Source organism: Mirounga angustirostris, unplaced genomic scaffold (genome assembly GCF_029215605.1).
Source record: "Mirounga angustirostris isolate CCGP_5_RB_7025 unplaced genomic scaffold, mMirAng1.0.hap1 SCAF_5, whole genome shotgun sequence".
Lineage (NCBI taxonomy): Eukaryota > Metazoa > Chordata > Mammalia > Carnivora > Phocidae > Mirounga > Mirounga angustirostris.
In genome coordinates, this window is record NW_026991713.1 from 165348410 (window position 1) to 165375279 (window position 26870).

Here is a 26870-nt window from a genome sequence, read left to right on the forward strand (position 1 = left end):
AGCCTACCTGTGTGAACATAAGTTTTAAACTCCTTTGGGCACATACCGAACAGTGCGGTTGCTGGATCTTATGGTTAAGAGTATGTTTTAGTTGGGATGCCTGGGTGGCTCAGTCGGTGAAGCGTGTCTGCCTTCGGCTCAGGTCCTGATCCCTGGGCCTTGGGATCAAGCCCCGAATTGGGCTCCTTGCTTAGCAGGGAACCTGCTTCTCCCTTTGCCTGCCGCTCCCCCTGCTTGTGCTCTCTCTCTGACAAATAAATAAAATATTGGAAAAAAAAAAGAGTATGTTTTAGTTTTGTAAGAAACTACCAAACTGGGCGCCTGGGTGGCTCAGTCGGTTAAGCGACTGCCTTCGGCTCAGGTCATGATCCCAGGGTCCTGGGATCAAGTCCCACATCGGGCTCCCTGCTCTGCGGGGAGCCTGCTTCTCCTTCTCCCCCTCCCCCTGCTGGTGTTCCCTCTCTCGCTGTGTCTCTCTCTGTCAAATAAATAAATAAAATCTTTAAAAAAAAAGAAAAAAAGAAAAAAAAAGAAACTACCAAACTGTCTTCCAGAATGGCTGTACCATTTTGCATTCCTATCAGCATTGAATGAGAGTTCCTGTTGCTCCACATCCTTGTCAGTATTTGGTATTGTCAGTGTTCTGGGTTTTGGCCATTCTAGCAAGTATAGTGATATTTCATTGTTGTTTTAATTTGTATTTCCTGATGATCTATGATGTGGGGCATCTCTTTGTATACTTATTTGCCATCTGTAGATCTTCTTTATTGAGGTGTGAAGGTCTTTGGCTAATTTTTAAATTGTGTTGTTTTCTTACTGTTTTAAGAATTCTTTGTATAGGGGCGCCTGGGTGGCTCAGTCATTAAGCGTCTGCCTTCGGCTCAGGTCATGATCCCAGGGTCCTGGGATCGAGCCCCGCATCGGGCTCCCTGCTCCGCGGGAAGCCTGCTTCTCCCTCTCCCACTCCCCCTGCTTCTGTTCCCTCTCTCGCTGTCTCTCTCTGTCAAATAAATCTTTAAAAAAAAAAAAAAAGAATTCTTTGTATATTTTGGATAACAATCCTATATCAAATATGTCTTTTGCAATATTTTCTCGTCTGTGCTTGTCTTCTCATTCTTTTAACAGTGTGTTTCATAGAGCAGAAATTCTTAATTGTAATGAGCCCAATTTTTAAAAAGTTTTTATTTAAATTCTAGGTAGTTAAAAAAAGTTCTGGTTAGTTAACATACAGTGTTATATTAGTTTCAGGTGTACAATATAGTGATTCAACACTTCCATACAGTACCTGGTGCTCATCACAACAAGTGCGCTCCTTAATTCCTATCATCTGTTTCATCCATCACCTGTTTCATCCATCCCCCATCCCCACCTTCCTCCCCTCTGGTAACTGTCAGTGTGTTCTCTTCTGTTTTGTTTCTTAAATTCCACATAGGAGTGAAATCATATGGTATTTGTCTTTGTCGGACTGACTTATTTCGCTTAGCATAATACTCTCTAGTTCCATCCATGTGGTTACAAATGGCAAGACTTCATTCTTTTTGGTGGCTGAGTAATATTCCATTGTGTATATATACTGCATCTTCCTTATCCATTCATCAGTCAGTGGACACTTGGGAGGTTGCCGTAATTTGGCTATTGTTGATAAAGCTGTTGTAAACATTAGGGTGCATGTATCCCTTTGAATCAGTATTTTTGTATTCTTTGGGTAAATACCTAATAATGCAATTGCTGGATCATCAGGTAGTTCTGTTTTTAACTTTTTGAGGAAACTCCATACTGTTTTCCAGAGTGGCTGCACCAGTTTGCATTCCCACCAGCAGTGCAAGAGGATTCCCTTTCTCTGCATCCTCCCCAACACCTGTTGTTTCTTGTGTTGTTGATTTTAGCCATGCTGACAGGTATGATGTGATCACTCATTGTAATTTTGATTTGTATTTCCCTGATGATCAGTGATGTTGAGCATTAATGAGGTCCAGTTTATCAGTTCTTTCTTTCATGCATGGTGCCTTTGGTGTTCTATCTAAAAAGTCATCACCAAACTCAGGGTCATCTAGGTTTGCTTCTGTGTTATCTTCTAGGAGTTTTATTGTTTTGCATTTTACATTCAGGTCTGGTCCCTTTTGAATTCATTTTGTGGAGAGTATAAGTTTGTGTCTAGATTCTTCTTCTTTTTTTTTTTTTTAAAGATTTTATTTATTTATTTGAGAGAGAGAGCGAGAGCAGGAACAGAAGCAGGGGGAGTGGGAGAGGGAGAAGCAGGCTTCCTGCCGAGCAGGGAGCCCGATGTGGGGCTCGATCCCAGGACCCTGGGATCATGACCTGAGCTGAAGGCAGACGCTTAACGACTGAGCCACCCAGGCGCCCCTAGATTCATTTTTTTAATATGTGGATGTTCAGTTGTTCCAGCACCATTTGTTGAAAACGATGCGTTATTGCTTCGTTGTATTGCCTGTGCTCCTTTGTCAAAGCAAGATCAGTTGACTACATTTATGTGGGTCTGTTTCTGGATGCTCTGTTTTGTTCCATTGGTCTATTTGTTTGTTCTTTGGCCAATACCACGCTGTCTTGATTACTGTAGCTTTATAATAAGTCTTAAAGTTGAGTAGAGTCAGTCCTCCAAATTTCCTTCAGTATTTCTTTTATTCTGGTTCTTTTGCCTTTCCATAGAAATGTTAGAAAAGTTTGTTGATATCTACAAAATAACTTGATGGGACTTTTGACTGGGATTGTGTTGAATGTATATAAGTCAAGTTGGGAAGAACTGACACTTTGACATACCAAGTTTTTCCATCCACGGACATGGAATCGCTCTGTTTATTTGGTGCTTTGATTCTGTTCATGAGAGTTTTGTAGTTTTCCTCACATAGATCTTGTCATATTTGTTATATTGATACCTGAGTATTTAATTTTGGGGGGTGCTAATATAAATGGTATCGTGTTTATAGTGTCAAATTCAGCTTGTTCCTGCTGGCATATATAGGAATGCAGTTGACTTCTTTATATTAGCCTTGTACCCTGCAATCTTGCTATAATCATTTTCTAAATTATTTTTTAGTTTATGTTTTAAGTCTGGATTTATTTGATGCATTAATGAACTTGCACATTTAAAAACTGCCTATTTTGTGTCTGGGTATTGATTATGCAGAGACAAGTAAAACATTGTATCTGTCGTTGAGAGGCTTACAGCTTGGTTGGGAAGATAGATGTATACATACACAACTGCAGTGAGGTGTTTCAGTGTCTCTGTGAGAAATTTGCAGAGTAGAGTGGGGGCATATAAATGAAAGTGGTCACTTCTCCCTGAGGGGCTGGGTGTGGGGAAGGGCCAGGAAGGGTTCCATAGAGAAGGTGTCCCTTGAGTCTTGAAAGAGGAGGGTGAAGTAGCGGGATGTGGTTCATGAAGGTCAGGAGGACCAGTAGACTGAAAGGCTTGAAGCTATAATATTGTCTAATATATTCAGGAATTGTAAGCAGTTAGACTGTTGAGAAGTAGACAAGACCTAGCTCATGGTGACTTGCCATTCTAAGGAGCTTGGACTTCATTCCTTGGTTGTTGGAGCTCTGAGAGATTTAAGCAGTAACGTGCCTAGATTTACATTTGGAAAAAGTAACTCTCACAGCATGTGGAGGATAGATTATTTAACTGGTATAGGCAGATCCAGTTGAGACTCTTAGTGATAGTTACAAGAAAAAGATGATGAGGGCCTGAACTAAGGGCAGTAGCCGAGGAGTATGGAGAGGAAGAGGAAGTAAGAGATAATAAAGAGAATCTTTAGCACTTAATAATTGCTTGGATATAGTGGGGAAGGCACAAGTAGTCTAGGATGTTTTCCAGAGTTATGTATTGAGATGGGGAATAGAGGGAGAAGAGTCATATTGGCAGGAAAGCAGATGAGTTCAGTTTCGGACATGTTGTGGAATGTGTAGGTATAGAGATACTCACTGAGCTCTTGGATATAGAGGTCTTAGGGCTGTGGAGAGCTGATACATCTTCACACGAAGATGGGGGAAAGTGGGTGAACCTGAGATATATTTTGGAAAGAAAACAAGATTAGCGAATGGATTAGATTGGTGGTAGTGCTGAGGGCATGAACATAATTTAGGTAAAGAAAAGGAGTATGTTGAGGGAAATTTTTATTCTGAAATGCTTACATTAGAAAAGAAGAACAAAAATTCTGAGATAAGATTCCAGCTGAAGAAGTTGGAGAAATTGAAGGGTTTCTCTGAGTAAACCCAGAGAAAGCAGAGGGAGAAACATAATAAAAAATACATGTAGAAATGACTGAAATAGAAAACAAATTATTTGGACCCAGTCTACAAAACCAAATACTGGTTCTTGAAAATATCAGTGCAATACAGCTGTGGAAAGATTGGTTAAAAAGAGGAGAAGGCAAACACACGAAAACATTTGTAGTGAAAAAAACCATAACTACAAGTAAATAAAACAGTGAACAAATCACAAAATTACACTGTGTCTAGAAGTATTAAAAACCGATATCAAATGGGTAGTTTCCTAGAGTAACACATCTTACCAAAACCGACTCAGTAGAAATAGAAAAGATAGACCGACCATCATTAAAACCATGATGAAGCAGTTAAGATAACTCACCCAGATATAAAACCAAAGAAAAACTTGGTGAATCCAGGGTTTTTTTTGGTCAAGGTCTGCTAAGCTTCAAAGAAATAAAAGCTAATATCTTATACACGTTTTAGAAAATGCGTGTCGGGACAATTCAGTTAATTTTGTGATACTAGGATGACTTAGTCCTACTAGTCAAGGAGAGTGTGATCATGGCTGATCATTTTCTTATCTCTTATGAATAGATATTAAAAGGTCCAGATAAAATGTGGCAAACATAAACCAGTCATGTAGTTTTAAAAAATCGTGATCATGTTAAATTATCCAAGGAATGCAAGTATGAGTCAGCATGAGAAAATCAACATAGTTCATGTCAACAGATTAGAGAGAAAAAATTGATAAGAAGTTGCAGATAAGGGGCGCCTGAGTGGCTCAGTCGTTAGGCGTCTGCCTTCGGCTCAGGTCATGATCCCAGGGTCCTGGGATCGAGCCCTGCATCGGGCCCCCTGCTCAACGGGAAGCCTGCTTCTCCCTCTCCCACTCCCCCTGCTTGTGTTCCCTCTCTCTCTGTGTCTCTCTCTGTCAAAGAAATGAATAAAATCTTAAAAAAAAAAAAAGTTGCAGATAAAGCATTCGTTAAAATGCAACACTTTTTTTTTTTTAAAGATTTTATTTATTTATTAATGAGAGACAGAGAGAGAGAGAGGCAGAGGGAGAAGCAGGCTCCCAAGGAGCAGGGAGCCCGATGCGGGACTCGATCCCAGGACCCTGGGATCATGACCTGAGCCGAAGGCAGACGCTTAACCATCTGAGCCACCCAGGCGCCCGCAACACTTGTTTATAATGAAAGTCTCTTTGCAAACTTGAAATGGAAGTGTACTTCTTAACTTGAGGGTTTTCTTTCAGAAACTTTAACATCTACTGTATTTAATAGTGAAACATTTAGAGGCAATTCCTTTAAAGGCAGGAATCTACTATTGCCACTTCTATTCATCATTTCACTGAAGATTCTAGTCAAAGTCGTAAGAAAAAGAAATAGGGGCTGGAAAGGAAGAAATACTTATTAGCTTGCAGTGTGACTGTCTACACAAAATCCAAGAGAAGCTACAAATAACCTAGTTAGAATTTAAAAGATTTCAGCAGTGTGTCTGGAGTCAAGATCAATATACCAAAGTCTGTTGCTTTTGTATACATTAACAATAGAAAATGCAATTTTTAGGAGATGCTCTCAGTGATAGCTGCATAAATCAGTATATCTTTGAATCAGTCTAATAAGATGCATAAGATACAGTTAAAAAATTACTGAAAAAGAAAAGTGGACCCAAATAAATGGAGAGAGATACCCTGTTCATGGATTAGGGAACTCAGTGTTATACAGATGTCACTTCTTCCCCCAAATTAATAGTCTGTTTGGGACAATTCCAGTTTAAATCTCAACAAGATTTTTCTGGGAACTTTACATTTGGGACCTAAAATTCATATGGCAGGGTAAAGGGCCAAGAAGAGCTAGGACAGTTTTGAATAAAAGTAAAATGGTAGACTTCTTGTATTAGATGGCAAAATTTCAGACAGCATGGTACTGAGGTGGGGAAATGCAGATATCATGATGGGACACGAGAAAAAGCCTAGAAACAAACCTACATTAATTTGGGAGCTTGGTATATATGAGAGCTAGCATTACAAATCCATGGGAAATCCATGTTCAATATAAAACCATGTTCAATGAATGGTATTGGACAATTGGCCACCTATATAGAAAAAGATTAAACCAGAAGCCTATTAGATTCTGGAATCCCAAATCAATTCCAAGTAGATAAGAGACTAAAAATCAAACTATAAGACTTGTAGAGGAAAATAATGAAAAAAATGTTTTTGACATATAAAGATACCAAAGGGATTCTCAGATAATACATACATACACATAATCATAAAAGGAAAGGGGTGATAAATACATTAAAATCAATAACTTTATAGCTATCGAGGAAATGCAAATCAAGCCACAGTGAGTTACCACCTCACACCCATTAGGATGACAATAATGAAAAAGGCAATAACAAGTGTGGGTGAGGTGGTAGAGAAATCGAAACACTCACTATACAGCTGGTGAGAATGCAGAGTGGGGCAGTTGCTTTGGAAAATAGCCTGGCAGGTCCTCAAAAGGTTAAGCATGTGGTTACCGTATGACCCAGCAATGCCATTCTTAGGGTATATGGGACAGATACAGCCGAGAGAAATGGACACCTGTGTCCACACAAGATGTTACACATGCGTGTTCATAGCAGCATGTTTCATAATAGATAGTAGAAACGTGTCTACCAACTGATGAATGGATATGCAAAATGTATGAATAAAATATTTCGTACAGTGGAATATTTTTGGCAACAAAAACGGATGAAGTACTGATACATGCTACATCATGGATCAGCCTTGAAAACATCATGCTGAGTGAAAGCAGTCAGTCACCAAAGGGCACGTATTATGATTCCATTCATTTGAAATGTCTGAAATAGGCAAATCTATAGAGACAAGGTGTATTAGTGGTTGCCTTAGGGCCAGAGGGACTAGGGGGTTACTGCTAGAGAGTATGGGGTTTCTTTATGAGATGATGAAAATGTTTGAAACTGATTATAGTGAAGGTTGCCCAGTTCTGTGAATTGATTTGTACATGTTAAATGGGTGAATTGTTATGTGAATTATATATCAATAAAGTTGTTAAAAAAAAAAAAAAGAACCTTCCGTATGGTAAAAGATACCATAAACTATATTAAAGAAAATCCACAGACTTGAAGTAGTTACATATAACATAAAAAACTGGAAAAGGCTTAGGATCCAGAATATAAAAAGAACTCCTGAACATTAACGAACATAAAAAGAACTCCTGAACATTAACGAGAAATAGACAAACAACTGGTAAGTAGTCAAAAGATTCAGGCAGTTTACCTAGGAAGAATCTAAATGGCTGATAAAGAAGTGAAAAGATGCTCAGTGTGAGGGAGATGCAATTTAAAATAATGATGAAATAACACTTCACATCAGTCTTGTTGGTCCAAGTCAATAACATTGCTTTAGAATATCAAGTGTTCAAGTGTTGGTGCGAATGTTGGGAAATGGAGCGAGCCCTTTAGTCGCTGGTAGGACTTCTTGGAGAGCCGTCCGACATGACCAAATCAGGTTGCTGATGCGCCTACCCTGTGACCTAGAGCCCTTCTTGTGCATGCTGCTGCAGGGCCTAGGTGAGGGAAACTGGGAAGACCCTCGCTGGGCTCCTCAGTCCAGGAAAACTCAGCTACAGTTGCATACTATACAGCTGGTAAATTCAGTAGACTAGATCTACGTAGATCAACAGATAAATCTCAGAAACAATGTGAATGAAAATAGTATAAGAATATACTCAATATATCATTTCCACGTTTCCCTATGCAATACCAGTAATTGTATCTGATTTTATAGGAAAAATACACAAAACATGCATGGATGCTGCTCTGGGAAGAGCATAAAGGATATTATTTTCCATCTCAAAGGACTCTGGTGAGGACGAAGGAGCACACAGCCTGGCTTATTGCAAGTGGTTGCTGTTCTTAGGGGGTGTTGATGCAGCTTTTTCTCTCAAATTTAAAAGCTGTTACAGTTTTTTTTTTTAGTTGCTTTTTTTAGTGTTCATGTATATAATTGCTCATTATGTGTCAGCTCCTGTTCTAGGGGCCAGGAACCAGGGCTAGAGCAGTGAATAAGATTGGCAAAATTTCTGTTGTCATGGAGCTCAGAACCCAGGGGTGAGAGACAGCAAACAAGTAGAAAATTAACTGTACTCTTGACTAAACAGTGTGAAAGAATTAAAGCAGGGCGCTGAGAGGCGGGGGCGGATGGTGGTCAGGGAAGGCCTCTCTGAGGAGTTGACTGTTGAGTGGAAACCTGCATTTTAAGAAGAGCAAGCACCTGGAAATTTGGGAGAAATGCCTTCATATAGGAAATGTTCCAAAATTCTAAGAAGAATGAAATACTTAGGAATGCATTTGGCAAAAGAAGTGTAGACGTATACATTGAAAACCACAAAACTTGTTGGAATAAATTGAAGAAAACGCAAGTAAATGGGAAGGTTCATGGCCTGGAAGCCAGTATTGTTAAGAAGGCAGGAGTATTCCCCAAACTGACCTACAGGGTCAGTGCAGTCCCCATGCAAGTCCCGGCTGACTTCCTTGCAGAAAGTGACAAGCTGATCCTAGAAAATCGCAAGGCCAGCGTTGCCAGAGCCCCGTGAGGGAGGAGAGGAAGTTCCTGGACATATGGTCATTGAGGTTGGTAGGGCTTCTGCAACATGAAACCCTGTGGGCCATGGGAGAGCTGTTCCTGATCTTCTCCTCGGTCTCGTGGGAAGCCTTAGGAGGGCTTTAAGCAGGGGAGTGGTACAGTTAAACATGTATTATGTGTCTCTCTGCCAGTTGCTAGGATGGGCATGAGGATGGCAGGGAACAGGACAGAATGTTGAACCTTTCAGTGGTAGGAAATGAGAACATCCTCAATTTCTTTTTGTACGTGTTGGCATGTATTTATGTCCTATTATGGACCTACTTCAGCATTAAGTAGAAATAGCAAGTGCTATTATTAGTAGTCCTTATGGAAACAGCAAGTGTTCATTATAGAATAATTAGAAGATTCAAACAGAAAGAGAAATGCATAGCTTTTAAGATCTTAGCACTTTGATGTAGTGACAGTTCACATTTAGTGTTTCTTCTAGTCTTTGGAGTAGATTTATGATTAAACGTTTCTCAAGCTCAATAGTGAGTGACCTCCTCACTCCCCAACACCAGGAAATGAAACAACAGTGGAGGGATCATAGGGCTTCTTTGGGCGAGTCAGTCCATGAGTCTAATGATTAATCCCTTTCAGGTGGAGCTGATCAGAATAATGTTCAGCATCAACCCCCTGGAGAACCTGAAGCTGTACATCAGCAGCCGGCCTCCCCTTGTGGTCTTTATGATCAGTGTGAGCGCCATGGCTATAGCTTTCCTGACCTTGGGCTATTTCTTCAAAATCAAGGAGATTAAGTCACCGGAAATGGCAGAGGTATGGTATATTCTAAGTTCTCTCAGTCTGGCCAGACTTTACATAGTAGAACACCTTTGGGCTCTCCACACACCTTTCTTTCTAACCTAGTGAGAAAGCAGCCTTTTTTTCACAATCCAGTCTTCCATCTTCCTGTGATTCACTTTGTTTGAAAGTATCTAGTCAGACAACTATTGATTTAAATAATGTTACCAGTTTCAGTTACACTGTTTCAGCAATGAAACGTGTTTTGGAAAGTATATTTGGAAAGTGTGTCAAGAACGTAGAGAACTACCATATTTGCTATTATTAAGTTAATCATAAATAATTTAAATTTATTATTAAAGTCTTAAATTGGCTCATTGCTATTTTTAAAAACTAAACATTTGTTATTTTAAAGCCATATGTCATATGGGGTTCTATTTAGCTGTACTGATAGCTTTTTCGTTGCCTGAGAAGGGACACTAAAGAAATAGAAAGCTGGATCTTATTTCCAAATATATTTGTCTTTTTTTATTAAGCAGAACTTCAGTTATCTACAAATTTGCCTTCTAGATTTTACACTGGTCAATTTAAATTATTAGGGTATTGCTCTTTAAACCTTAATCTAGGCAAATAATAGTCGAACATTCATAATACAGATTTTAAAAGGTGTATTTTTGCATATACAAAGAAAACAACACAAAGTTAACAATTCTTATTTAATAGAGCTGAATGATAATGTACCTATTAATAAATGTATTTTACGTGTTAGAAATTATGCTGAATTAATGATATGGTAAATTTACTTGTGGATATGGTTTCTTTTAGGATAAATGAGTTCCTGCCTTAGTTGATTCCTGGAGTGCCTTCTCTTATCCTTTTTCTTCTTGAGTGTGTGCCTTGGTGGGAGTGGGAATGGGGCGGGGTTTGAGATCACACTGTTCCTGCCTTGTGATGGAGAGGAGGGTTCTACTGGGGTAATGGGGATCATGGCTTGCTCTGTGCTCTGTGCTCTCTGATCCTCGAATACCTTGGCCGGAAGGGCCACCTTCACAAGTGAACTCTCATGCAGTTTAGGTATCAAGTTTTAGCTGTTTTCTGCCATGAAACCCTTTCAAAGAGTTTCTAACCAAGAAACAGACTGGCTGGCTCAGTTCTCCCTCTGTTCTGACTCTGCCTGAATCCTTAAAGGTTGTGCAAATAGGCTGCACCCACATTAGGGCTGAAAATGAATATTCTAGTCACAATTAGGCCTCTGCAGCATGCTGGCATTGCTTTCCCTCGGAGCCCAAGGCCATGTTGAACACTTGGCCAACACAAGTGATTAAGAGGCAGCCTGGATAATTAGTCCTTAATAATTGAAATGGGGCCTGACATTGGCTTTGGCTGACTGTTCAGAATGGACTCGAGGTCTGCAGGAAAGCAGTGCCAAGCTGCTGCAGAACTTTGGTTATGATTAACTTAGTGATTTTATTTTCAAATGAGGACCTTAGGAATATGGGAAAAGTTCGGGGCTGTGAATCAAAAAACCTAATCCTGCTTCTGCCTTCAACTGTGGAATGTAGAGAGTCCATAAAGTTGCTCTGGGCTTCAGTTCCCTCATGTCTGGAATATGAAGGGATGAGACTAGAATGTTCATTTTCAGCCCTTATGTTTTTGGTCTGCTGAGTTTGTAGGTGTGGGGAGAATGTAATTTGATACATCCAGTTGCAGTCTTAATAAATGCCATGTACTGATAGACTGATGCTCTAAAGGCAGACCCGCTTGACTGCTTGAGGATTGCTCAGATGGCTTTTTTTTCTTTTCTTTCTTCTTCCTTCCTTCCTTTTTTTTTTTTAATGCAGCAAGGAAAGGGTTTTTTCAAGAGGTAGCCTGATGAGGGGACAAGAGAGTAAGTCTCAGCTCTACCTCCCTGAAGGAGGGTCAGGGATATCAAGTGGCATTTTTAGTCAAGGCTAGTGTTAGAGTAACTGGAAGTGTAACCTGGTTTGTCTTGACATTTGGCAACTTTTTGTAGACTCACGTTGCTTGGAGGAAGAAGTTATATGTGACAGCCTAGGCTAGTTTGTTGTTGCCATTTCAGCCTGAATTCATCTTTGCTTTTCTGTGAAAATTAAATTAAAATAGAACCAGGTGGGTACTTCACTATGTTGGTTTCAGTTTAATCATGACATAACCAGCTGTATGTATTTTTAAAATTACTTACGATTTAAACCATCAAACATATTAAGAGATGCCCGAAGACATCTTTTCTCCTCCTTTTTGAAATTGTTCCTGTTTTAAGGTGGTCATGTTTCAAAGTCCTTGACAAGGGGGAAAATGGACCGCATGAATATTGGTATTGACTGTGGTTTTGCATTCTACAGAGAGAAAGCAAGGTGTATAGAACTGACCTTTTGAGGAATTATTTTAAGGCAGCCTTATGTATTTATTTTTTTAGTTTTATTTATTTACATAATCTCTGCACCCGAGGTGGGGCTCGAACTCACAACCCCAACTGAGATCACGAGTCGCATGCTTTCCTGACTGAGCCAGCCAGGAGCCCCAAGGCAGCCTTACTTAAAAAAACCAAACAAACAGGGCGGGTCCCAGCAGCTCGGGCGGCGGGAGGAGCGGCAGCGCCCAGCCCAGCTTCGCGAAGGCTCTCGGTGCGCCGCGGCCTGCAGGGGCCCGCAGGCACCCAGCCCATGCCCGCCCCGCTGCCTCAGTGCCCAAGAGGAAGGTCAGCTCCGCCAAGGGGGCGGCGAAGGAGGAGCCCAAGAGGAGGTCGGCGAGGTTGTCAGCTAAACCTCCTGCAAAAGTGGAAACAAAGCCAAACAAGGCGGCAGGAAAGGATAAATCTTCAGACAAAAAAGTGCAAACAAAGGGGAAAGGGGGAGCAAAGGCAAAACAGGCTGAAGTGGCTAACCAAGAAACAAAAGAAGACTTACCTGCAGAAAACAGAGAAACTAAAAATGAGGAGAGTCCAGCCTCCGATGAAGCAGGAGAGAAAGAAGCCTAGTCTGATTAATACCATAAACCATGTCTTATCAGTGGTCCCTGTCGCCCTTGTACAATCCAGAGGAATATTTTTATCAACTATTTTGTAAATGCAAGTTTTTTAGTAGCTCTAGAAACATTTTTAAGAAGGAGGGAATCCCACCTCATCCCATTTTTAAAGTGTAAATGCTTTTTTTAAAGAGGTGAAATCATTTGCTGGTTTGTTTATTTTTTGGTACAACCAGGAAATAGTGGGATATTGAATGTGGGAGGCTTTGATTGTCTTGGGTGTCAGCTCAACATTCCATAGATGGGGTAATTTTATATCCTCTAATACCAAGCATACTAAATGGCAATTTGGAGTCAGTCGTGCATTTACTATGTCTTGAATATTTTAAATTACTTCTATTCCCATGTTGTTTTTGGTAGAATTGTTTCCTAAAGGAAACCACTCCTAGATCTTGGCTCTCCTGGTCAGAATTCTTGTGCACTCTGTAACATCTTGGTTGTGGTAGTCCAGTTTTCCTAGTAACCCTGTTAATGTACTGTGCAAGATTGAGAATTTGAGTATGTAGTGTATATGATATTAAGTTGTGAATTAATGGGACTTAACAATGTAACAGTGTATCAGCATTTGAAGATCTTGGTACTTGATATACTGTTAAGGAAAATTTGCCTCCAAATTTTAAGCTGGAAGGTCACTGGAATAACTTTTAGAAAAGAATCACAACTACATGGTTTTTTTAGATTTTCGGTATATATGTTAAGAATTGTGTACAAATTGAAATGTCTGTACTGATCCTCAAAACAACCAATAAAAACTCAATTAAGAAAACAAACAAATAAAGAACTAATCATGGGGCACCTGGCTGGTTCAGTCGGTGGAGCGGGTGACTTGATCTCGGGATCGTGAGTTTGAACCCTACGTTGGGTGTAGAGATTACTTAAAAATAAAGTCTTAAAAAATAATAACTAATCATAACTGCTAAGTGAGTTTGGATTAATGCTTTTAATGTTTTATTACTTTCATTCAAGCTTTCTTTTCAAGTTTGCTTCTGAAGCTAGATCATTTTCTGCAAGTATAATATGCTATTTTTTTTTTTTACACATTTTCTTGAATAAGTTGGTTTAATCACCTAGTTTAATATCTCATGCCAATGAAGAGTTCACATTTTAGATTGTTTGGAAAACCAACACTAGGATGCCAATGCAAGAGGCCGCTGGCTGGATCGTCACTGTTATTTTCAGTGCTGAGCTCTGTGGCCCCGCGACCCCACCGGGTGGTCATGGCCATGGAGTGCAGTGACAGACCGCACTTCCAGACCGCTCATACTTCCTTCCCTCTGTTCTCTGTCACCGCAGGATTGGAATACGTTTCTGCTGCGGTTTAACGATTTGGACTTGTGTGTGTCAGAGAACGAAACACTGAAGCATCTCACAAATGACACCACAACTCCGGAGAGCACGGTGACCAGCGGGCAGGCCAGAGTGTCCACCCAGTCCCCGCAGGCCCTGGAGGACGCGGGCCCAGTGAACATCTCCATCGCGATCACCCTAACCTTGGACCCGCTGAAACCCTTTGGAGGGTACTCTCGCAATGTCACCCATCTGTACTCCACCATTTTAGGGCATCAGATTGGACTTTCAGGTATGTGAGTGTAGCATTTTCCGTTCAGATTTTCTTAGGCAGCAACTCTTCCAAGACAGAGTATTAGTAGTATGTGGTTTTTACTCATCAGATTATTTTTATATTTATGTGTCTCCCCTTCTCTTGAGTTTGAACTAAGTGAAGCCAAGAAGGAACTGTTTCTGCTACATCTTCACTTAAAGTGCTGGGTAAATAGTAGGCTCTCAATAAAAGTGACTGAGAAGAAACTTTGAGGCCTACTCTGGTTTTAATATTTACAAGCGCAAGATTTTTATTCAAGTTTTTCATCTTAGAGTTTTCAGTACATACTACAGATATTGTTACTAGTCTACAGATTTTCGAATGCCCATGTTAGCTCAGCACTGTGCTAGCTGCTGGGAAGAACTAGAAAAAGCCTAAGATCTGGTCTTGTCAATTGGAATTTTAGGATTATGGCAGAGAGAAGGATAACATGAATTAATATTTATCAAACACTTAACAATAGTTCCCGGCACAAAGGGAATGCTATATTAAGTGCCAGCCCCCCTCTCAGCGGGGAGCCTGCTTCTCCCTCTCCCTCTGCTGCCACCCCCCCCACTTGTGCTCTCTCCCCCTCCCTCAAATAAATAAGTCTTTAAAAAAAGAAATAACATCTATAGAACATTGAGCACTGCCTTTTGACCTGTAGTACCCTCTGACCAGGACAGACTAAGTGATTCAGGAGAATGCTGAGAAAGTAGCAGAAGCTAGAATAATTAGGAAAGGCTTCCTACAGAGGCCTAAACCTTAGAAGAATAGTCTTTGGTTCTTTGTTACCAAGAGCCTCTCACTCCTTAGAGGAACTTCGGAGTGCCTGGCAGCCTCCTGCTGGCTTTTATGGGTGAGAGCTGTTCCCACGGGAATGAGGCAAGGGTGACTTCTGGGCAGTAGGTGGACCTTCTCCTGCTGTTACTAGAACACCTTGGTTTTCGTTTAAGCTTTTTTATCCCTTACCAGTTCCCTGACCTTCCTGAAGTCTGTTAGACCCCTTGATCTTCAGTCTGCTCATATGTGAAAGGGGAACAGTATCGCTTCTTTGGTCGTGTTTGTGGGATAGCGGTATGTTTTATGTGAAAGGATACATATAAAAGCAATTTGGAAATGGCACGAGTGTCACACAGGTGCTAAAACAGTGGTGATAATGACTCACCCAGCCCCCCGCTTTCTGCCTGGGCACTGGGGGCCCTCGATGCCTGCCATCTCCAGGCCCTGGCTAACAGTGGCCCCTTGCCATTTGCCACACTGTGGCTCTCCCAGGTGAGCAGGCCTCAGCGTCTGGCTCAGAACTCTTGTTCCTCAAATCCCACAGAGGCAGATGTCTTGCTTCTGTGGGCTGATAGGGGATTCCTGGGTGGGTTTGAGTCCAGGATTCATTGATATCCCAGAGCATAATAAATATATGAGTTCTTAACCTTTATTTACCAACGCCTCTCCCTCCCCCTGCCCTACCCCCCCCATTTCTCTTTCATAGGCAGGGAAGCCCACGAGGAGATCAATATTACCTTTACCCTGCCTACAGCTTGGAGTTCAGACGACTGTGCCCTTCACGGTCACTGTGAGCAGGTGGTGTTCACCACCTGCATGACCCTCACAGCCAACCCTGGTGTGTTCCCCGTCACCGTGTAAGTGTTTTCCTGACCCCGGTGGATGTGTGTCAGAAGCTCCATTTACCATGAGTGTGAGTGGGGTGCTTCAGCAGAGTCTCAGGATGCTTGCAGTAAATTACTGTGTAGAATTGTCACAGCTGGACCTGTCTAAAGGATTATTTAAGTTGAATTCGGAATGGTAAAGGTAGAACCTTTGTATATAAGTATCAGAGAGTGAGTGAGTGCTTCAGGTAGTAAAAGCATCTGGTTTCGTTGTATGTTCTTAGGCCGCCTGTCCTGTTGGTAGAAGCCTGTCACAGAGAAGATAAATAAGAGCTGATCCTATGACCAGAATGATTTATAATGAAGCCTCCTGAAAGATGAAGTTTTATTCATCTCCATTATTCAGACAGTTATTTTGTAAATCGAGAGCATAAATGAATCTTTCTTTCCACGAAAGTTTTTTTTTTAAATGCCATCTCATTGTTCCCATTTGTATTTATTTATTTATTATTTATTTATTTTTAAGATTTTATTTATTTGACAGAGAGACAGCGAGAGAGGGAACACAAGCAGAAGGAGAGAAAGAGGGAGAAGCAGGCTTCCCGCTGAGCAGGGAGCCCGATGCGGGGCTCGATCCCAGGACCCTGGGATCATGACCTGAGCCGAAGGCAGACGCGTAACGACTGAGCCACTCAGGCGCCCTCCACAAAACAGTTTCTGTTGCTGAAACTTACGCCTCATATTTTTTGAGCAGCTATCCATGTTACCACTTGGCTTTTTAAGGGTTGTTTTTGTTTTTGGTTGGGTTTTTTTGCCTCTTTTCTCTGTAATGGAGATAATGATCTATAAATATATGAAATACACAAGATGTAGCCTATTTAAAAGAATTCTATGATGAATTCTTCTTAAATAAGAATAATTACCCTGGGGGGGGCGCATGGGGACTCGGTTGAGTGTCCTACTCTTGATTTCAGCTCAGGTCATGATCTCAGGGTCGTGAGATCAAGCCCCACGTCGGGCTCTGTGCTGGGCATCGAGTCTCCTTGAGATTCTCCCTCTGCCCCACGCTGTGCATGCGTACACGCACTCTCTTTCTCTTTTTTTTTTTTTAAAAAAAAAAAGGATACTCTGGGATTTCTGTTTTAGATATTTGGAGGTTTGTAGGACAAGAGCAGATAAGTTAAGTATTATTTGCTGTTGGTTATAATATCTGAAGAAGAAGTTTGTGTATAAAACTTTCAGTTGTGACTAAGAATTTAGATAATTTGCGAAAATGGGCTTAAAAGGAGCAGGCCTCTCTTTGGGTACATCATAGGCAAGAGAACCATGGGTTAGTTGACTTGGGAAGGCAAAGATCTTAACAACCAGACTTCCAAATGTTGGATGCCTATTTCTTATTCCGTTATGTGTTTGTTAAATTAAAAAAAAATCTGTGAACGGGGTGTTTGGGTGGCTCAGTCATTAAGCGTCTGCCTTTGGCTCAGGTCATGGTCCCAGGGTCCTGGGATCGAGCCCCACATCGGGCTCCCTACTCAGCAGGGAGCCTGCTTCTCCCTCTCCCACTCCCCCTGCTTGTGTTCCCTCTCTCTCTGTGTCTCTCTCTGTCAAAGAAAGAAATCTTAAAAAAAAAAAAAGAAAAGAATTGGTGGATCTGGGGCGTCTGGGTGGCTCAGTTGTTAAGCGACTGCCTTCGGCTCAGGTCATGATCCCAGGGTCCTGGGATCGAGCCCCGCGTCGGGCTCCCTGCTCCGCGGGAAGCCTGCTTCTCCCTCTCCCCGTCCCCCTGCTTGTGTTCTGCTCTCGCCGTGTCTCTCTCGGTCAAATAAATAAATAAAATAAATAAATCTGTGAACTAAAAACACGATGGTCTTCATCTCAAAGAAATGTATGTCTCTTATTTCTCTCTTCCACACAGATGGCTATGCTCAGTGTTGTGCCCAGGCCGTGGGTGAGACCTGGGTAAAAGTCTCAGGCCACTGAGCCCGTGTCTTTTCCTCTGTTCCCCTGCAGACAGCCGCCACACTGTGTTCCCGACACGTACAGCAACGCCACGCTCTGGTACAAGATCTTCACAACCGCCAGAGACGCCAACACAAAATATGCTCAAGATTACAATCCTTTCTGGTGTTACAAGGGGGCCATTGGAAAAGTCTACCACGCTTTAAATCCTAAGCTTACAGTTATTGTTCCGGACGTAAGTGAGAAAAATGGTGTGTGTGTGTGTGTGTGTGTCTGTCTGTCTCCCAGTATCTGGGCACTGTTATGTAGGCCCTCTTTACCTCCTCGCGTTAGCTTAGCCCATGCCGTTGTAGATTTCCAGCTGGGCCGGGAGACTGGGTGGAGTAGTGGAGGCTCGGAAAAATGTGCCACCCTGTGAGTTAAGGAAACTCTGCATCTGTTCTTCCTTTTCTGCTTTGGTCACCAGTGGTTACATTTGTCGAGCAGCCGCCCTGTGCCTGACTCTTACGGGTCACAAGGGATGCTCTTACCGTCTGCTCATTCACACGGCCACGCAGGGAATAGCTGGTCAGTGTCAGTATGAGCAGTAAATAGTTTGGAATTCTAGAAAGGTAGAAGTAGGTCGGAGGAGATCAGTCTTTGGCTAGATATTGAGAGCTGGATAGGTTTTACTTAATAAGGAGGAAGACCCCATAATCTGGACCAGTGGATGATTGGCTCATTTGGCTTCCTGCTTAGACTTGAACGCATTTTTAACAGACTGCACTGATTTTTGTAAATGTCTGTACTTTTCTTCCTGTTAGTATATGGTAGGTAGATTTCTTCTTGCCTGATTGTTTTCTCTTTCTAGTATCAAGTTGTAGCAGTTGGTGGACTGGGGGCCTGCGGGAGTGAGCAACAGAGATCAGGCTGGATGCTGGGCAGAGGCCAGGGTCCAGAAGGCCGTGTGTGAGGCACTTAGACTTCCTGCGTTTGGGCTGTAGGGTTTTTGTAAAGCAGTGTGTGCGGAAGACTGGTCTGCCCACCTGATGATGCATTTATGGGATGGAGCCCAAGGCTGATGTTTCGAGGCCTGCAGGTGTGTGTGTGTTTAGGAAAAGGAATGGAAGCATGGCTGGGATGCAGCACCTGGCAGGCCTGGTGACTGACCGCATGTGGGAGGTCAGAGAGGAGTGAATCAAGGGCTTGGAAAGTGAGGGAAAGACAAAGAAGGATTAGCTGCCCATGGGGAGAGGCCTTCTTGGTGGGGGAGTAACGAGGAATTGGGAACAGAGGCTTGGGCTGTCAGAGGAAGAGGACGGAAGAGAAGGGTAGGGGTTGAAGCCTCTGGGTCTCTGGGGCTTTCTGGGGAAGGGGAGACCTGGGGGCGGGGTGCTCTTGGGCAGTGTGGGAGTGAAGAAGCCAGGGCAGGGGGCTCCCTTAGGAAGGAGTGGGTGGCCCCAGGAACACCGTCTTTACTTAGATCTAGTTTTAAAAGTTTAGAAGAGAAAAAGAGAAACCACTCTCCTTCCAGTTTAAGAATTAAAGTTGAGGCAAGTCTGGAGGTTATGAACCCTGTTTCCAGAAACCTAGCATTAAAATCTTCCAGTAACTCAGTGCAGATGTTTCTGGTTTATTCTCTTTATTCAGGATGACCGTTCATTAATAAATTTGCATCTCATGCACACCAGTTACTTCCTCTTCGTGATGGTGATAACAATGTTTTGCTATGCGGTTATCAAAGGCAGACCCAGCAAATTGCGTCAGAGCAATCCTGACTTTTGTCCTGAGAAGGTGAGCAGTGGATGGGTGTGGCCCAGTATTTTGCTGGAGATCTCTGTAGACAGGAAGTCCAGCTTAGTCCTTATTCCCTTTATTGCTGGTGGCTCCTTTCCTCCAGAGAAATTAGGTCTTGTCTTTTTATCAGAAGTAGTCTGCCCTCAGCCTAAATCATGGTATTGGATTTTCAGCCATACACCCACTTCTTAGCTGGTGAAAGGTCCGGAGTGGGAATTGTTCTCAAAGTCCCGTGGGAGAGCAGTGGATCCTGAAGGGCTGCTTCCTTCGGTTTCTATCAGCTTGAGAAATCATCTCAGAATCCTGATCATGGTTTCAAATCCGTTAACTCTGTCTCCGCATGGGGGTTCCGCTGGATCGGCCGCTTCCTGCAGGAGACTTTTAGATTTCTCTTCATTCCCTGCTAAGTGAGATTTTTTTTCTTAGGGATTTCGTAATTCCTCTGCTCGATAGATGCATGCCACGTAGCTCCCTGGTGTTTGGTTGGAGACCGGAACCCAGTAAGGGTGCTGGTGGGGCTGAGTTACCTGGGCTTTGCTGTATGATGGGTTTGCTCATCTTGTTCTCTTCTAGGTGGCTTTGGCTGATGCCTAATCCCACAACTGCCCGTTTTCTAAGAGAGACTGAGAGAACCATAATCATTGCCTGCTGAACCCAGCCTGGGCCTGGACACTCTGTGAATATATTATCTTGCAATGTTGGGTTATTCCAGCCAAAGACATTTCAAGTGCCTGTAACTGATTTGTATATATTTATAAAGATCTATTCAGAAATTGGTCCAATGATGCACGTGCTTCGCACTGGGTGCAGCCGGAACCCTCAGCCTCCCCTGTGGACTTGGTGGGACGACCCTGTGCAGCGCCGGAGAGGATCGTGATCTCAGTGCCGCAGGGCAGACCATGCTGTCTTCACCAAGGTCACGGGGGCATTTCATTGCTGGCGGGGTTGAGGTTTGCTTTGGTTCTTGTTTCAGCCCGATATGTACAGAATGTTCGAAACAGTCTGCACCTTTGATGTGATATTGCATTTCCAAAGCCACCAGTCCATTTTGTGGATTTTATGTGTCTGTGGCTTAATAATCATGGTAACAACAATAATCCCTTTTTCTCCGTTTTGCTTGCAAGGAAACATGCCTATCTTTCTTAGTTTCTTGTTTTGTTTGTTTTTTTCTTTGAAAAGAAAAGTAAAATAGTCACATTTTAATACTACTCTAGTTAGGACAGACTTGTGCTTTTATCTTGAGTAAAAAGTTAACTATTGAAAAATCACCTACATGGTAAAGATCTAAGTTTCATTTTCCATATGGATGGTGAGGAACCTGGTCTTGTGTGAGTTGAGTGGGCACAGAATGTTCCACTGTCGTCTCCTCCTCTCTTGTCCCTTCCCTCCGTTATAAAAGTTGAAACAGCGTCCTCACTCAAAAGAGCTTAAAAATTAAGTAAATGGCTCTAGAGTAGAGTAGAAATTAGCTGTTCTGTTTTCTGGAATGCAGATGGCAGTATGGAAAAAGAAAGATGATTCAGTCTAATAGTTGTGCAAGAGTTTCTTGTCTTCTTTGAAGAGGGAGTGGATTTTCTTTCTTCCTTTTACTTTTTGCATATATTTGTGTGCAGTGAACATATCTTCAAAAGGAAAATGGCAACTGGTAGATCAGTGACATGAAATGATGCCTGTGGAATTGGAAGGAAAGCAGCTCTGATCTGCCATGTATGAGGAAAACCAAAAGCATTTTTCTTTCCTGTGGCATTTTGATGATCTAGGCCCTTTATCCCTTTTTCCTTCTTCTCCATCTTCTTGTAAAAAAAAAAAAATTGCGTTGTCTTTTCTAGTCCTTTCTTGTTACCTGTATTCTTACTGTTTTTCATAATAGCTCTTTGCCTTAATAACTCACTGTCATTACTGACTTCTGTGTTCTCCCAAGCAATGTTGTAGAGCAGAAGGGCAGTTAAGACCTTGGACGTCAGCACTTCTTTCCCTCAACTCCGGGTCTGTAGTCTGTTCCAAATTAGAATCGGTCCTGGAGTCTGAAATAATTGGCCTAGAACATGTGATCCCAGGCATTCTTGAACGGAAAACAATTGTGGGCTCTTACTGAAGATTGTTAAAGTAATCACTGTAGTAATTTAGTATGTTAACATCCCTTTTTTTTTTCCCTTTTGGTACATTTCAAGCACAGTAATCATACTTGTCTATCCAGTTTTATGAGTTGCTTACATGATGCATGGCTAACCTGTTCATTTAGTTTTCTCTTTAGAGACTTTGAGACTTTTACGAGACAAGATGGAGAAAGAGCCATTTGGCTTGGCCTTTAGAAACACCAATATCATAAGACCACCAGATTTTAGGTTAAGCTGCTACTGAATTAATAATATCCCAGTGAAGTGGAGTTGGAGAGATTTAGAACTGGCAGAGTACCCTAAAAGGAGACAGGTGAAGAAAGTCAATTTCACTGGTTTGTTCAATCCAGCTTGTTGCTAATATCAATTACCCTTGTTTTAATTACAGGGAATGGCTGGACTCTGTAGCCAGGGGAGGAAGGACTCTGTTAGACATGAGGGAAGGAAGTGCCAAAAATGCCTGGACAGTATGACTTGTCCTGAGGCCAGGACACACACTTTAAAATCCAGCATTCACTCTAGCAGGTAATTTCTCAAAGATCTTATGGAAACCCAGAGTCAGGTGTCTAAAGGAAGGCGGGAAAGAGGAGAGGCCGTGGACCTGGGTGAAGAGGTCTAGGAACCGAAGAGACTCCCGTGGAATCTCAGAAAGCGCAGAGTCCTGTTCATACCCAGGCACTTGCAGACAAGGCCCAGTCCTCCGCCACATCTTGCTGTGGGACCTCAGGATTAGGAGAGCATCCCACACAGGGCCCAGGTGCCATTCCAAGTGACCCCACACGGGAGCCCTGGCGCGTTCTCAGGCATCTTGGACTGGAGGTCCAATCAAAGGTTAGCAACTTACTATTAAATGGTTGTTTCAGATCATATTGATCTCTTTCCTTTTTCCTTTTGTCCTTTCACTGTATGACTTGAATCAGTTTTGATTCTATTTGTAAGTTTTTCTCGTCACTAGGAGCCTGCGTTTTGGTTGCAATTTCTTTGGCAGTCTGTAGGATTCAGCATCCTGGTTTTCAACCCTCCTGCAGGCACTGTGGGGTTACGAGGGCCAGAGGACCCATCTCACTTACCTTGCATGATGGTCAGTAGCTGATCTGTTATGGCATTCACTCCCAGATTAATTTTCCGTGTTTGAAATATGTGCATATGTGCTTTACAGAATAAAACCTCTGAATTTATTTGCCGTGTCTCCTGTTTCCTGCCATCTGAGGGGTGTTTTCTAAGGGAAGAACATCTGCGATAAGTAATTGAGGGTGTTTTGCAAGCTGTTCTCTCCAAGTGTCCCCAGTCCTCAGGATGTGCGGTGGGCCGCGTTTTCTACTCAGCTGGCCTCAGCAAGCACCCGGGTCGTCTCCCCGAGAGTACAAAACCTCTTTTAATGCACTGGATCAACAAGGTCCTCACCGGCGTGGCCCTAATCCTGCCCAGAAGTAGATAAAGTAAGGAATACAGGCCACTAGGGAGCATTTAAGTAGCTATGGGCTTTTGAAGACCCCCTTCTCAGTTACATAAGCCCTTCGCATGCACTTGGCCCGAGTTACAAGAAGCAGACTTCAGCCCGCTCGGCCTTCTCCTGCTACAGAGCTCCCACATGTGCTGGGCTTCCTTTGCCAGGACGCTGCGTCCTCTGCAGTTCTTCATAAAGGCGGATCGTGTTCACTGGTGTGAATTCTTCCCTCTCGCAATGGGCGGGGGCTCTGTGGGTCTCTCGTCCCTCCCCAGCAGGTGCCAGGGTGGTAGAGGTCAGCTTCTAGTCACTCTGTGGGACAGGACACCGCCACAGGCCCATTAGTTTCTACCTCCTTCACCTTTCTGGCCTCTCTCTCTCAGGGGCCGAACACTCTACTCACAACACTGTACCACTCCCCGCTCCCTCCCTGTTCTCGGAGATTCATGTGTTCTGCTTCTTTGGCACAGCTCAGATGAACGAGAGTCCTTGGACGAGGAAAGCTCACATCCTCCTTCTGTCCACTCTCTGTGAAATTTGACATGTGCCAAGTCCTCAAGTCAGGTTAGAGATAGTGCTTTGAAACCATTTCATGTCCCGGGGGGCACACGGAGCCTCAAGTTGCTCAGAAGCCCAGACAAGCACAGAGCACAGAAAAAGCAGAATGAACCCACAGACCTGGGGAGCAGGGGGGAGTCTGGTCAGGGTCTTTGCGAACTTGCTCAAAGAAACTTTCTGTCCCTCGAGAGCGCCTTTTTTCCTTCCTGCTCACCTCTGAAAACCCCAAACTCCTCCTCCCGTGCTGGCGGTTGATTATGGGTGAACCAGAGTGGTTGAACCATTGTAAGAACTGCTGGCAAGTGCAGTGCTATGTGCAGGGGGCAGAGGGGGGCGAGTTGTGCTTTTGGTTTTATGCAGGCTCTTCCCTCCAAACTCTTGCTCACTCAGTAACAGATATTTCAGATTACAAATACCTCCCTGTTCCAGGAGCTGGAGGTACAGCAGCGCCCGGATAAAATCCTTGTCCTTTTTTTTTTTTTTTAAAGATTTTATTTATTTATTTGATAGAGACACAGCAAGAGAGGGAGCACAAGCAGCGGGAGAGGGAGAAGCAGGCTTCCCACCGAGCAGGAGCCCGATGCGGGGCTTGATCCCAGGACCCCGGGATCATGACCTGAGCCGAAGGCAGACGCTTAACCACTGAGCCACCCAGGCGCCCCCTTTCTTTTTTTTTAAGATTTTATTTATTATTTGACAGAGAGACAGCGAGAGCAGGAACACAAGCAGGGGGAGTGGGAGAGGGAGAAGCAGGCTTCCCACCGAGGAGGGAGCCCGATGCGGGGCTCGATCCCAGGACCCTGGGACCATGACCTGAGCCGAAGGCAGACGCTTAACCACTGAGCCACCCAGGCGCCCCAATACTTGTCCTTTTGGCGCTTCCTTCTAGTTGGCGAGACCGTTCTTAAACAAGTATTTATAATCTAATGGCAGATAGTGATGAGACACAGAGGCTGATGACCGTGAGACTTCGGGGGGGTCGCACGCGGATGGCACCTTGGAAGAGGCCCTGGTGCTCCTTGCTGGGTGGAGAGGGGCGGCCTGTGGGGACTTCTGTCCCCTCCCGAGGACAGGATTCCTCTGGGCTGTTGCTAGAGAGGCCCCGCAGGGCTGGCCTGCCAGAGGCCACGCGGGGAGTGCTGCACCCCCGTCCAGTCCGGGAAGAGGGTTCTCAGACCGGAAGTCCAGCGTGGCAGGGATGAGGCCCGGCTCCAACCCCCACATGCCGGGCAGCTCTGGCTCTGTGGCCAGCTTTCTCATCTGTGAATAAGGATAACGGCACTAACAGGTGCGGTGGGGATACGGCAGGTTAATACCAAGGGCTTCGACCAGTGCCTGGCGCTCTGTAAATGCTGATTATCACCAAGTGCAGAGGGGGGAGGTGTGCGGGGGGGGGGTGTGCAAGAGTGAGGCTGGGGGGTCAGCTCTGGGGCCGCAGGGCTGCTGGCGCCGGGGCTGCTGCTCCCTGGATGCCCGAAAGCAAGTTACATAATGGAAACGAGCATCATGACCCACGGCGATATTTTTAAATTTTAGTTCCTTCTATTTAATTTAAAAACTGAGCTTGACCACTAAATTGATTACACAGCCAACTAATGGAAGGCAGCCTGCAGTTTCAAAACCACCGACCTGGATAATTTATGAGAGCCCTTACGGCAGAGAGATTTCAGAGTCTGAACTGCACGATTCTAGCGAGCAAGAATCCGTTTTGCTGTTTTGAGAAAGCGCCAATCTCTCTGGGTCCCCAAACTTGGGAGCCTGACATCTTGAAATCACATTGACCACACCTTCATTTTAAAGATGAAGTAGCTATTAATCTGAAAAAAATAATTTAAAAGAATGCAAAGGCAGGAGCGCCTGGGTGGCTTGGTCGTTAAGCATCTGCCTTCAGCTCAGGTCATAATCTCGGGGTCCTGGGATCGAGTCCCGCATCGGGCTCCCTGCTCCGCGGGAAGCCTGCCTCTCTCTCTCCCTCTGCCTCTCCCTTGCTTGTGCTCTCTCTCTCTCTCTAATAAATTAATAAAATCTTAAAAAAAAAATACAGAGGCACGCAGAAGGGGCTTGGGAGGATATATCCAGTGAAAACCTTTGTGCCCTGAGGTTCTCTGTCAGGCGTCATTCTCCTGCTCCTTCATCTCCAGCCCAGCTCTTCTAGTACCTCCTGAATCTGGACGACTTCCTTCCCAAAGACACCTGACTCTCCCCGTCCTCTGTCCCTGTCCTTCAGCCGAATCCGGCTGTCTGCCCTGCACCACGTTCACGACCGTGTGATGGTCCACGTGCCTCATCCGTGTACAGGCAGGGTAATCCACCCCCTCGGCATGGGGGTCCCCGCGCCGACACGTGAACACTGCAGCGGCCTGCCACCTGGCATGGGACCCCTTCCTTTCCCTCCCGCCCAGGCACCCGTTCCAGGCTCGGCCTGGCCGCCTTCCTGCCCCGTAGCTCTGCCCAGGGGCCCCCCGTGCTGGGGCAACTGACGAGCGGAATCAAGGTCACGCTTAGGGCAGCAGGGACCCCATGGCTTTCTCTAGCACCTTGAGCTCAACCTGATCAGTCCTAACGTTTTCTTTTTACAAATTTTACTATCCTGAAAAGAGAGGTCATACCATTTATCAACATGTAACTTAAAAGCAGAGGACTAACTGAATATAAATAAAAGGAAAGCAACATGTCATGAACTTGGGTGCATATTAAGTAAAGGTCTGGGCACGACTACCCTGGAAGTGACGACAGTGGGATTAGGTCTTGTGCCTGCGAGTGGATGTCTGTGCTCGGAGAGTGACAGGCGAGCTTCAGATGGGACGCCCCGACTCCCGCAGCAGGGCTGCCGGAGGTGGGATTTTTGCTCGATTTCCCAACAAAACAAAGTACTCTCTTCCCTCAGTTTAGTTGCATTCCTAGAACAGTGTGTGTCTAAAAAAATTTGTGCAAAATAGAGTTAGGTCCCAAGCTCAAAGGATTCTAAGCACGTCTCATCCCCACATGAAGGATGGACCAGACAGCAGAAGGCTTGTGAAATGGGACAGGTCTTTGCCCTGGCCTGTGGCTGGCCTCCGCATCCGAGGAGAGGCCCCCTGTTACTGCGGTAACCAGAAACATCCCCTAAACAAAGTGTCCCCTAGGGGTGGTGTCACCCTGTTGACAACCAGGGCCCTGGCATATTGACCCCGTG

At 43.9% G+C, this 26870-nt stretch overlaps 1 protein-coding gene and 1 pseudogene across 3 annotated transcripts in view; both read left to right on the plus strand.

Annotated features, from left to right (window-relative positions):
* Window positions 1-22868, plus strand: part of TMEM248 (transmembrane protein 248) — a 34274-nt gene extending 11406 nt beyond the window's left edge. The window contains exons 2-7 of one of the 3 annotated variants that reach the window (XM_064593072.1): window positions 9467-9643; window positions 13946-14231; window positions 15721-15871; window positions 17849-18032; window positions 19427-19570; window positions 20147-22868. In XM_064593072.1, coding sequence (XP_064449142.1) covers window positions 9485-9643; window positions 13946-14231; window positions 15721-15871; window positions 17849-18032; window positions 19427-19570; window positions 20147-20167 — 945 coding nt within the window. In that variant the 5' untranslated portion in view covers window positions 9467-9484 and the 3' untranslated portion in view covers window positions 20168-22868. Of the gene's footprint in view, window positions 1-9466; window positions 9644-13945; window positions 14232-15720; window positions 15872-17848; window positions 18033-18647; window positions 18970-19426; window positions 19571-20146 lie in introns of those variants that run through there. The other 2 variants (XM_045875470.3, XM_064593073.1) reach the window with 2 other exon arrangements.
* On the plus strand, window positions 11924-12614 carry LOC123844983 (non-histone chromosomal protein HMG-14-like; annotated as a pseudogene).
* Window positions 22869-26870: the final 4002 nt, after the last annotated feature.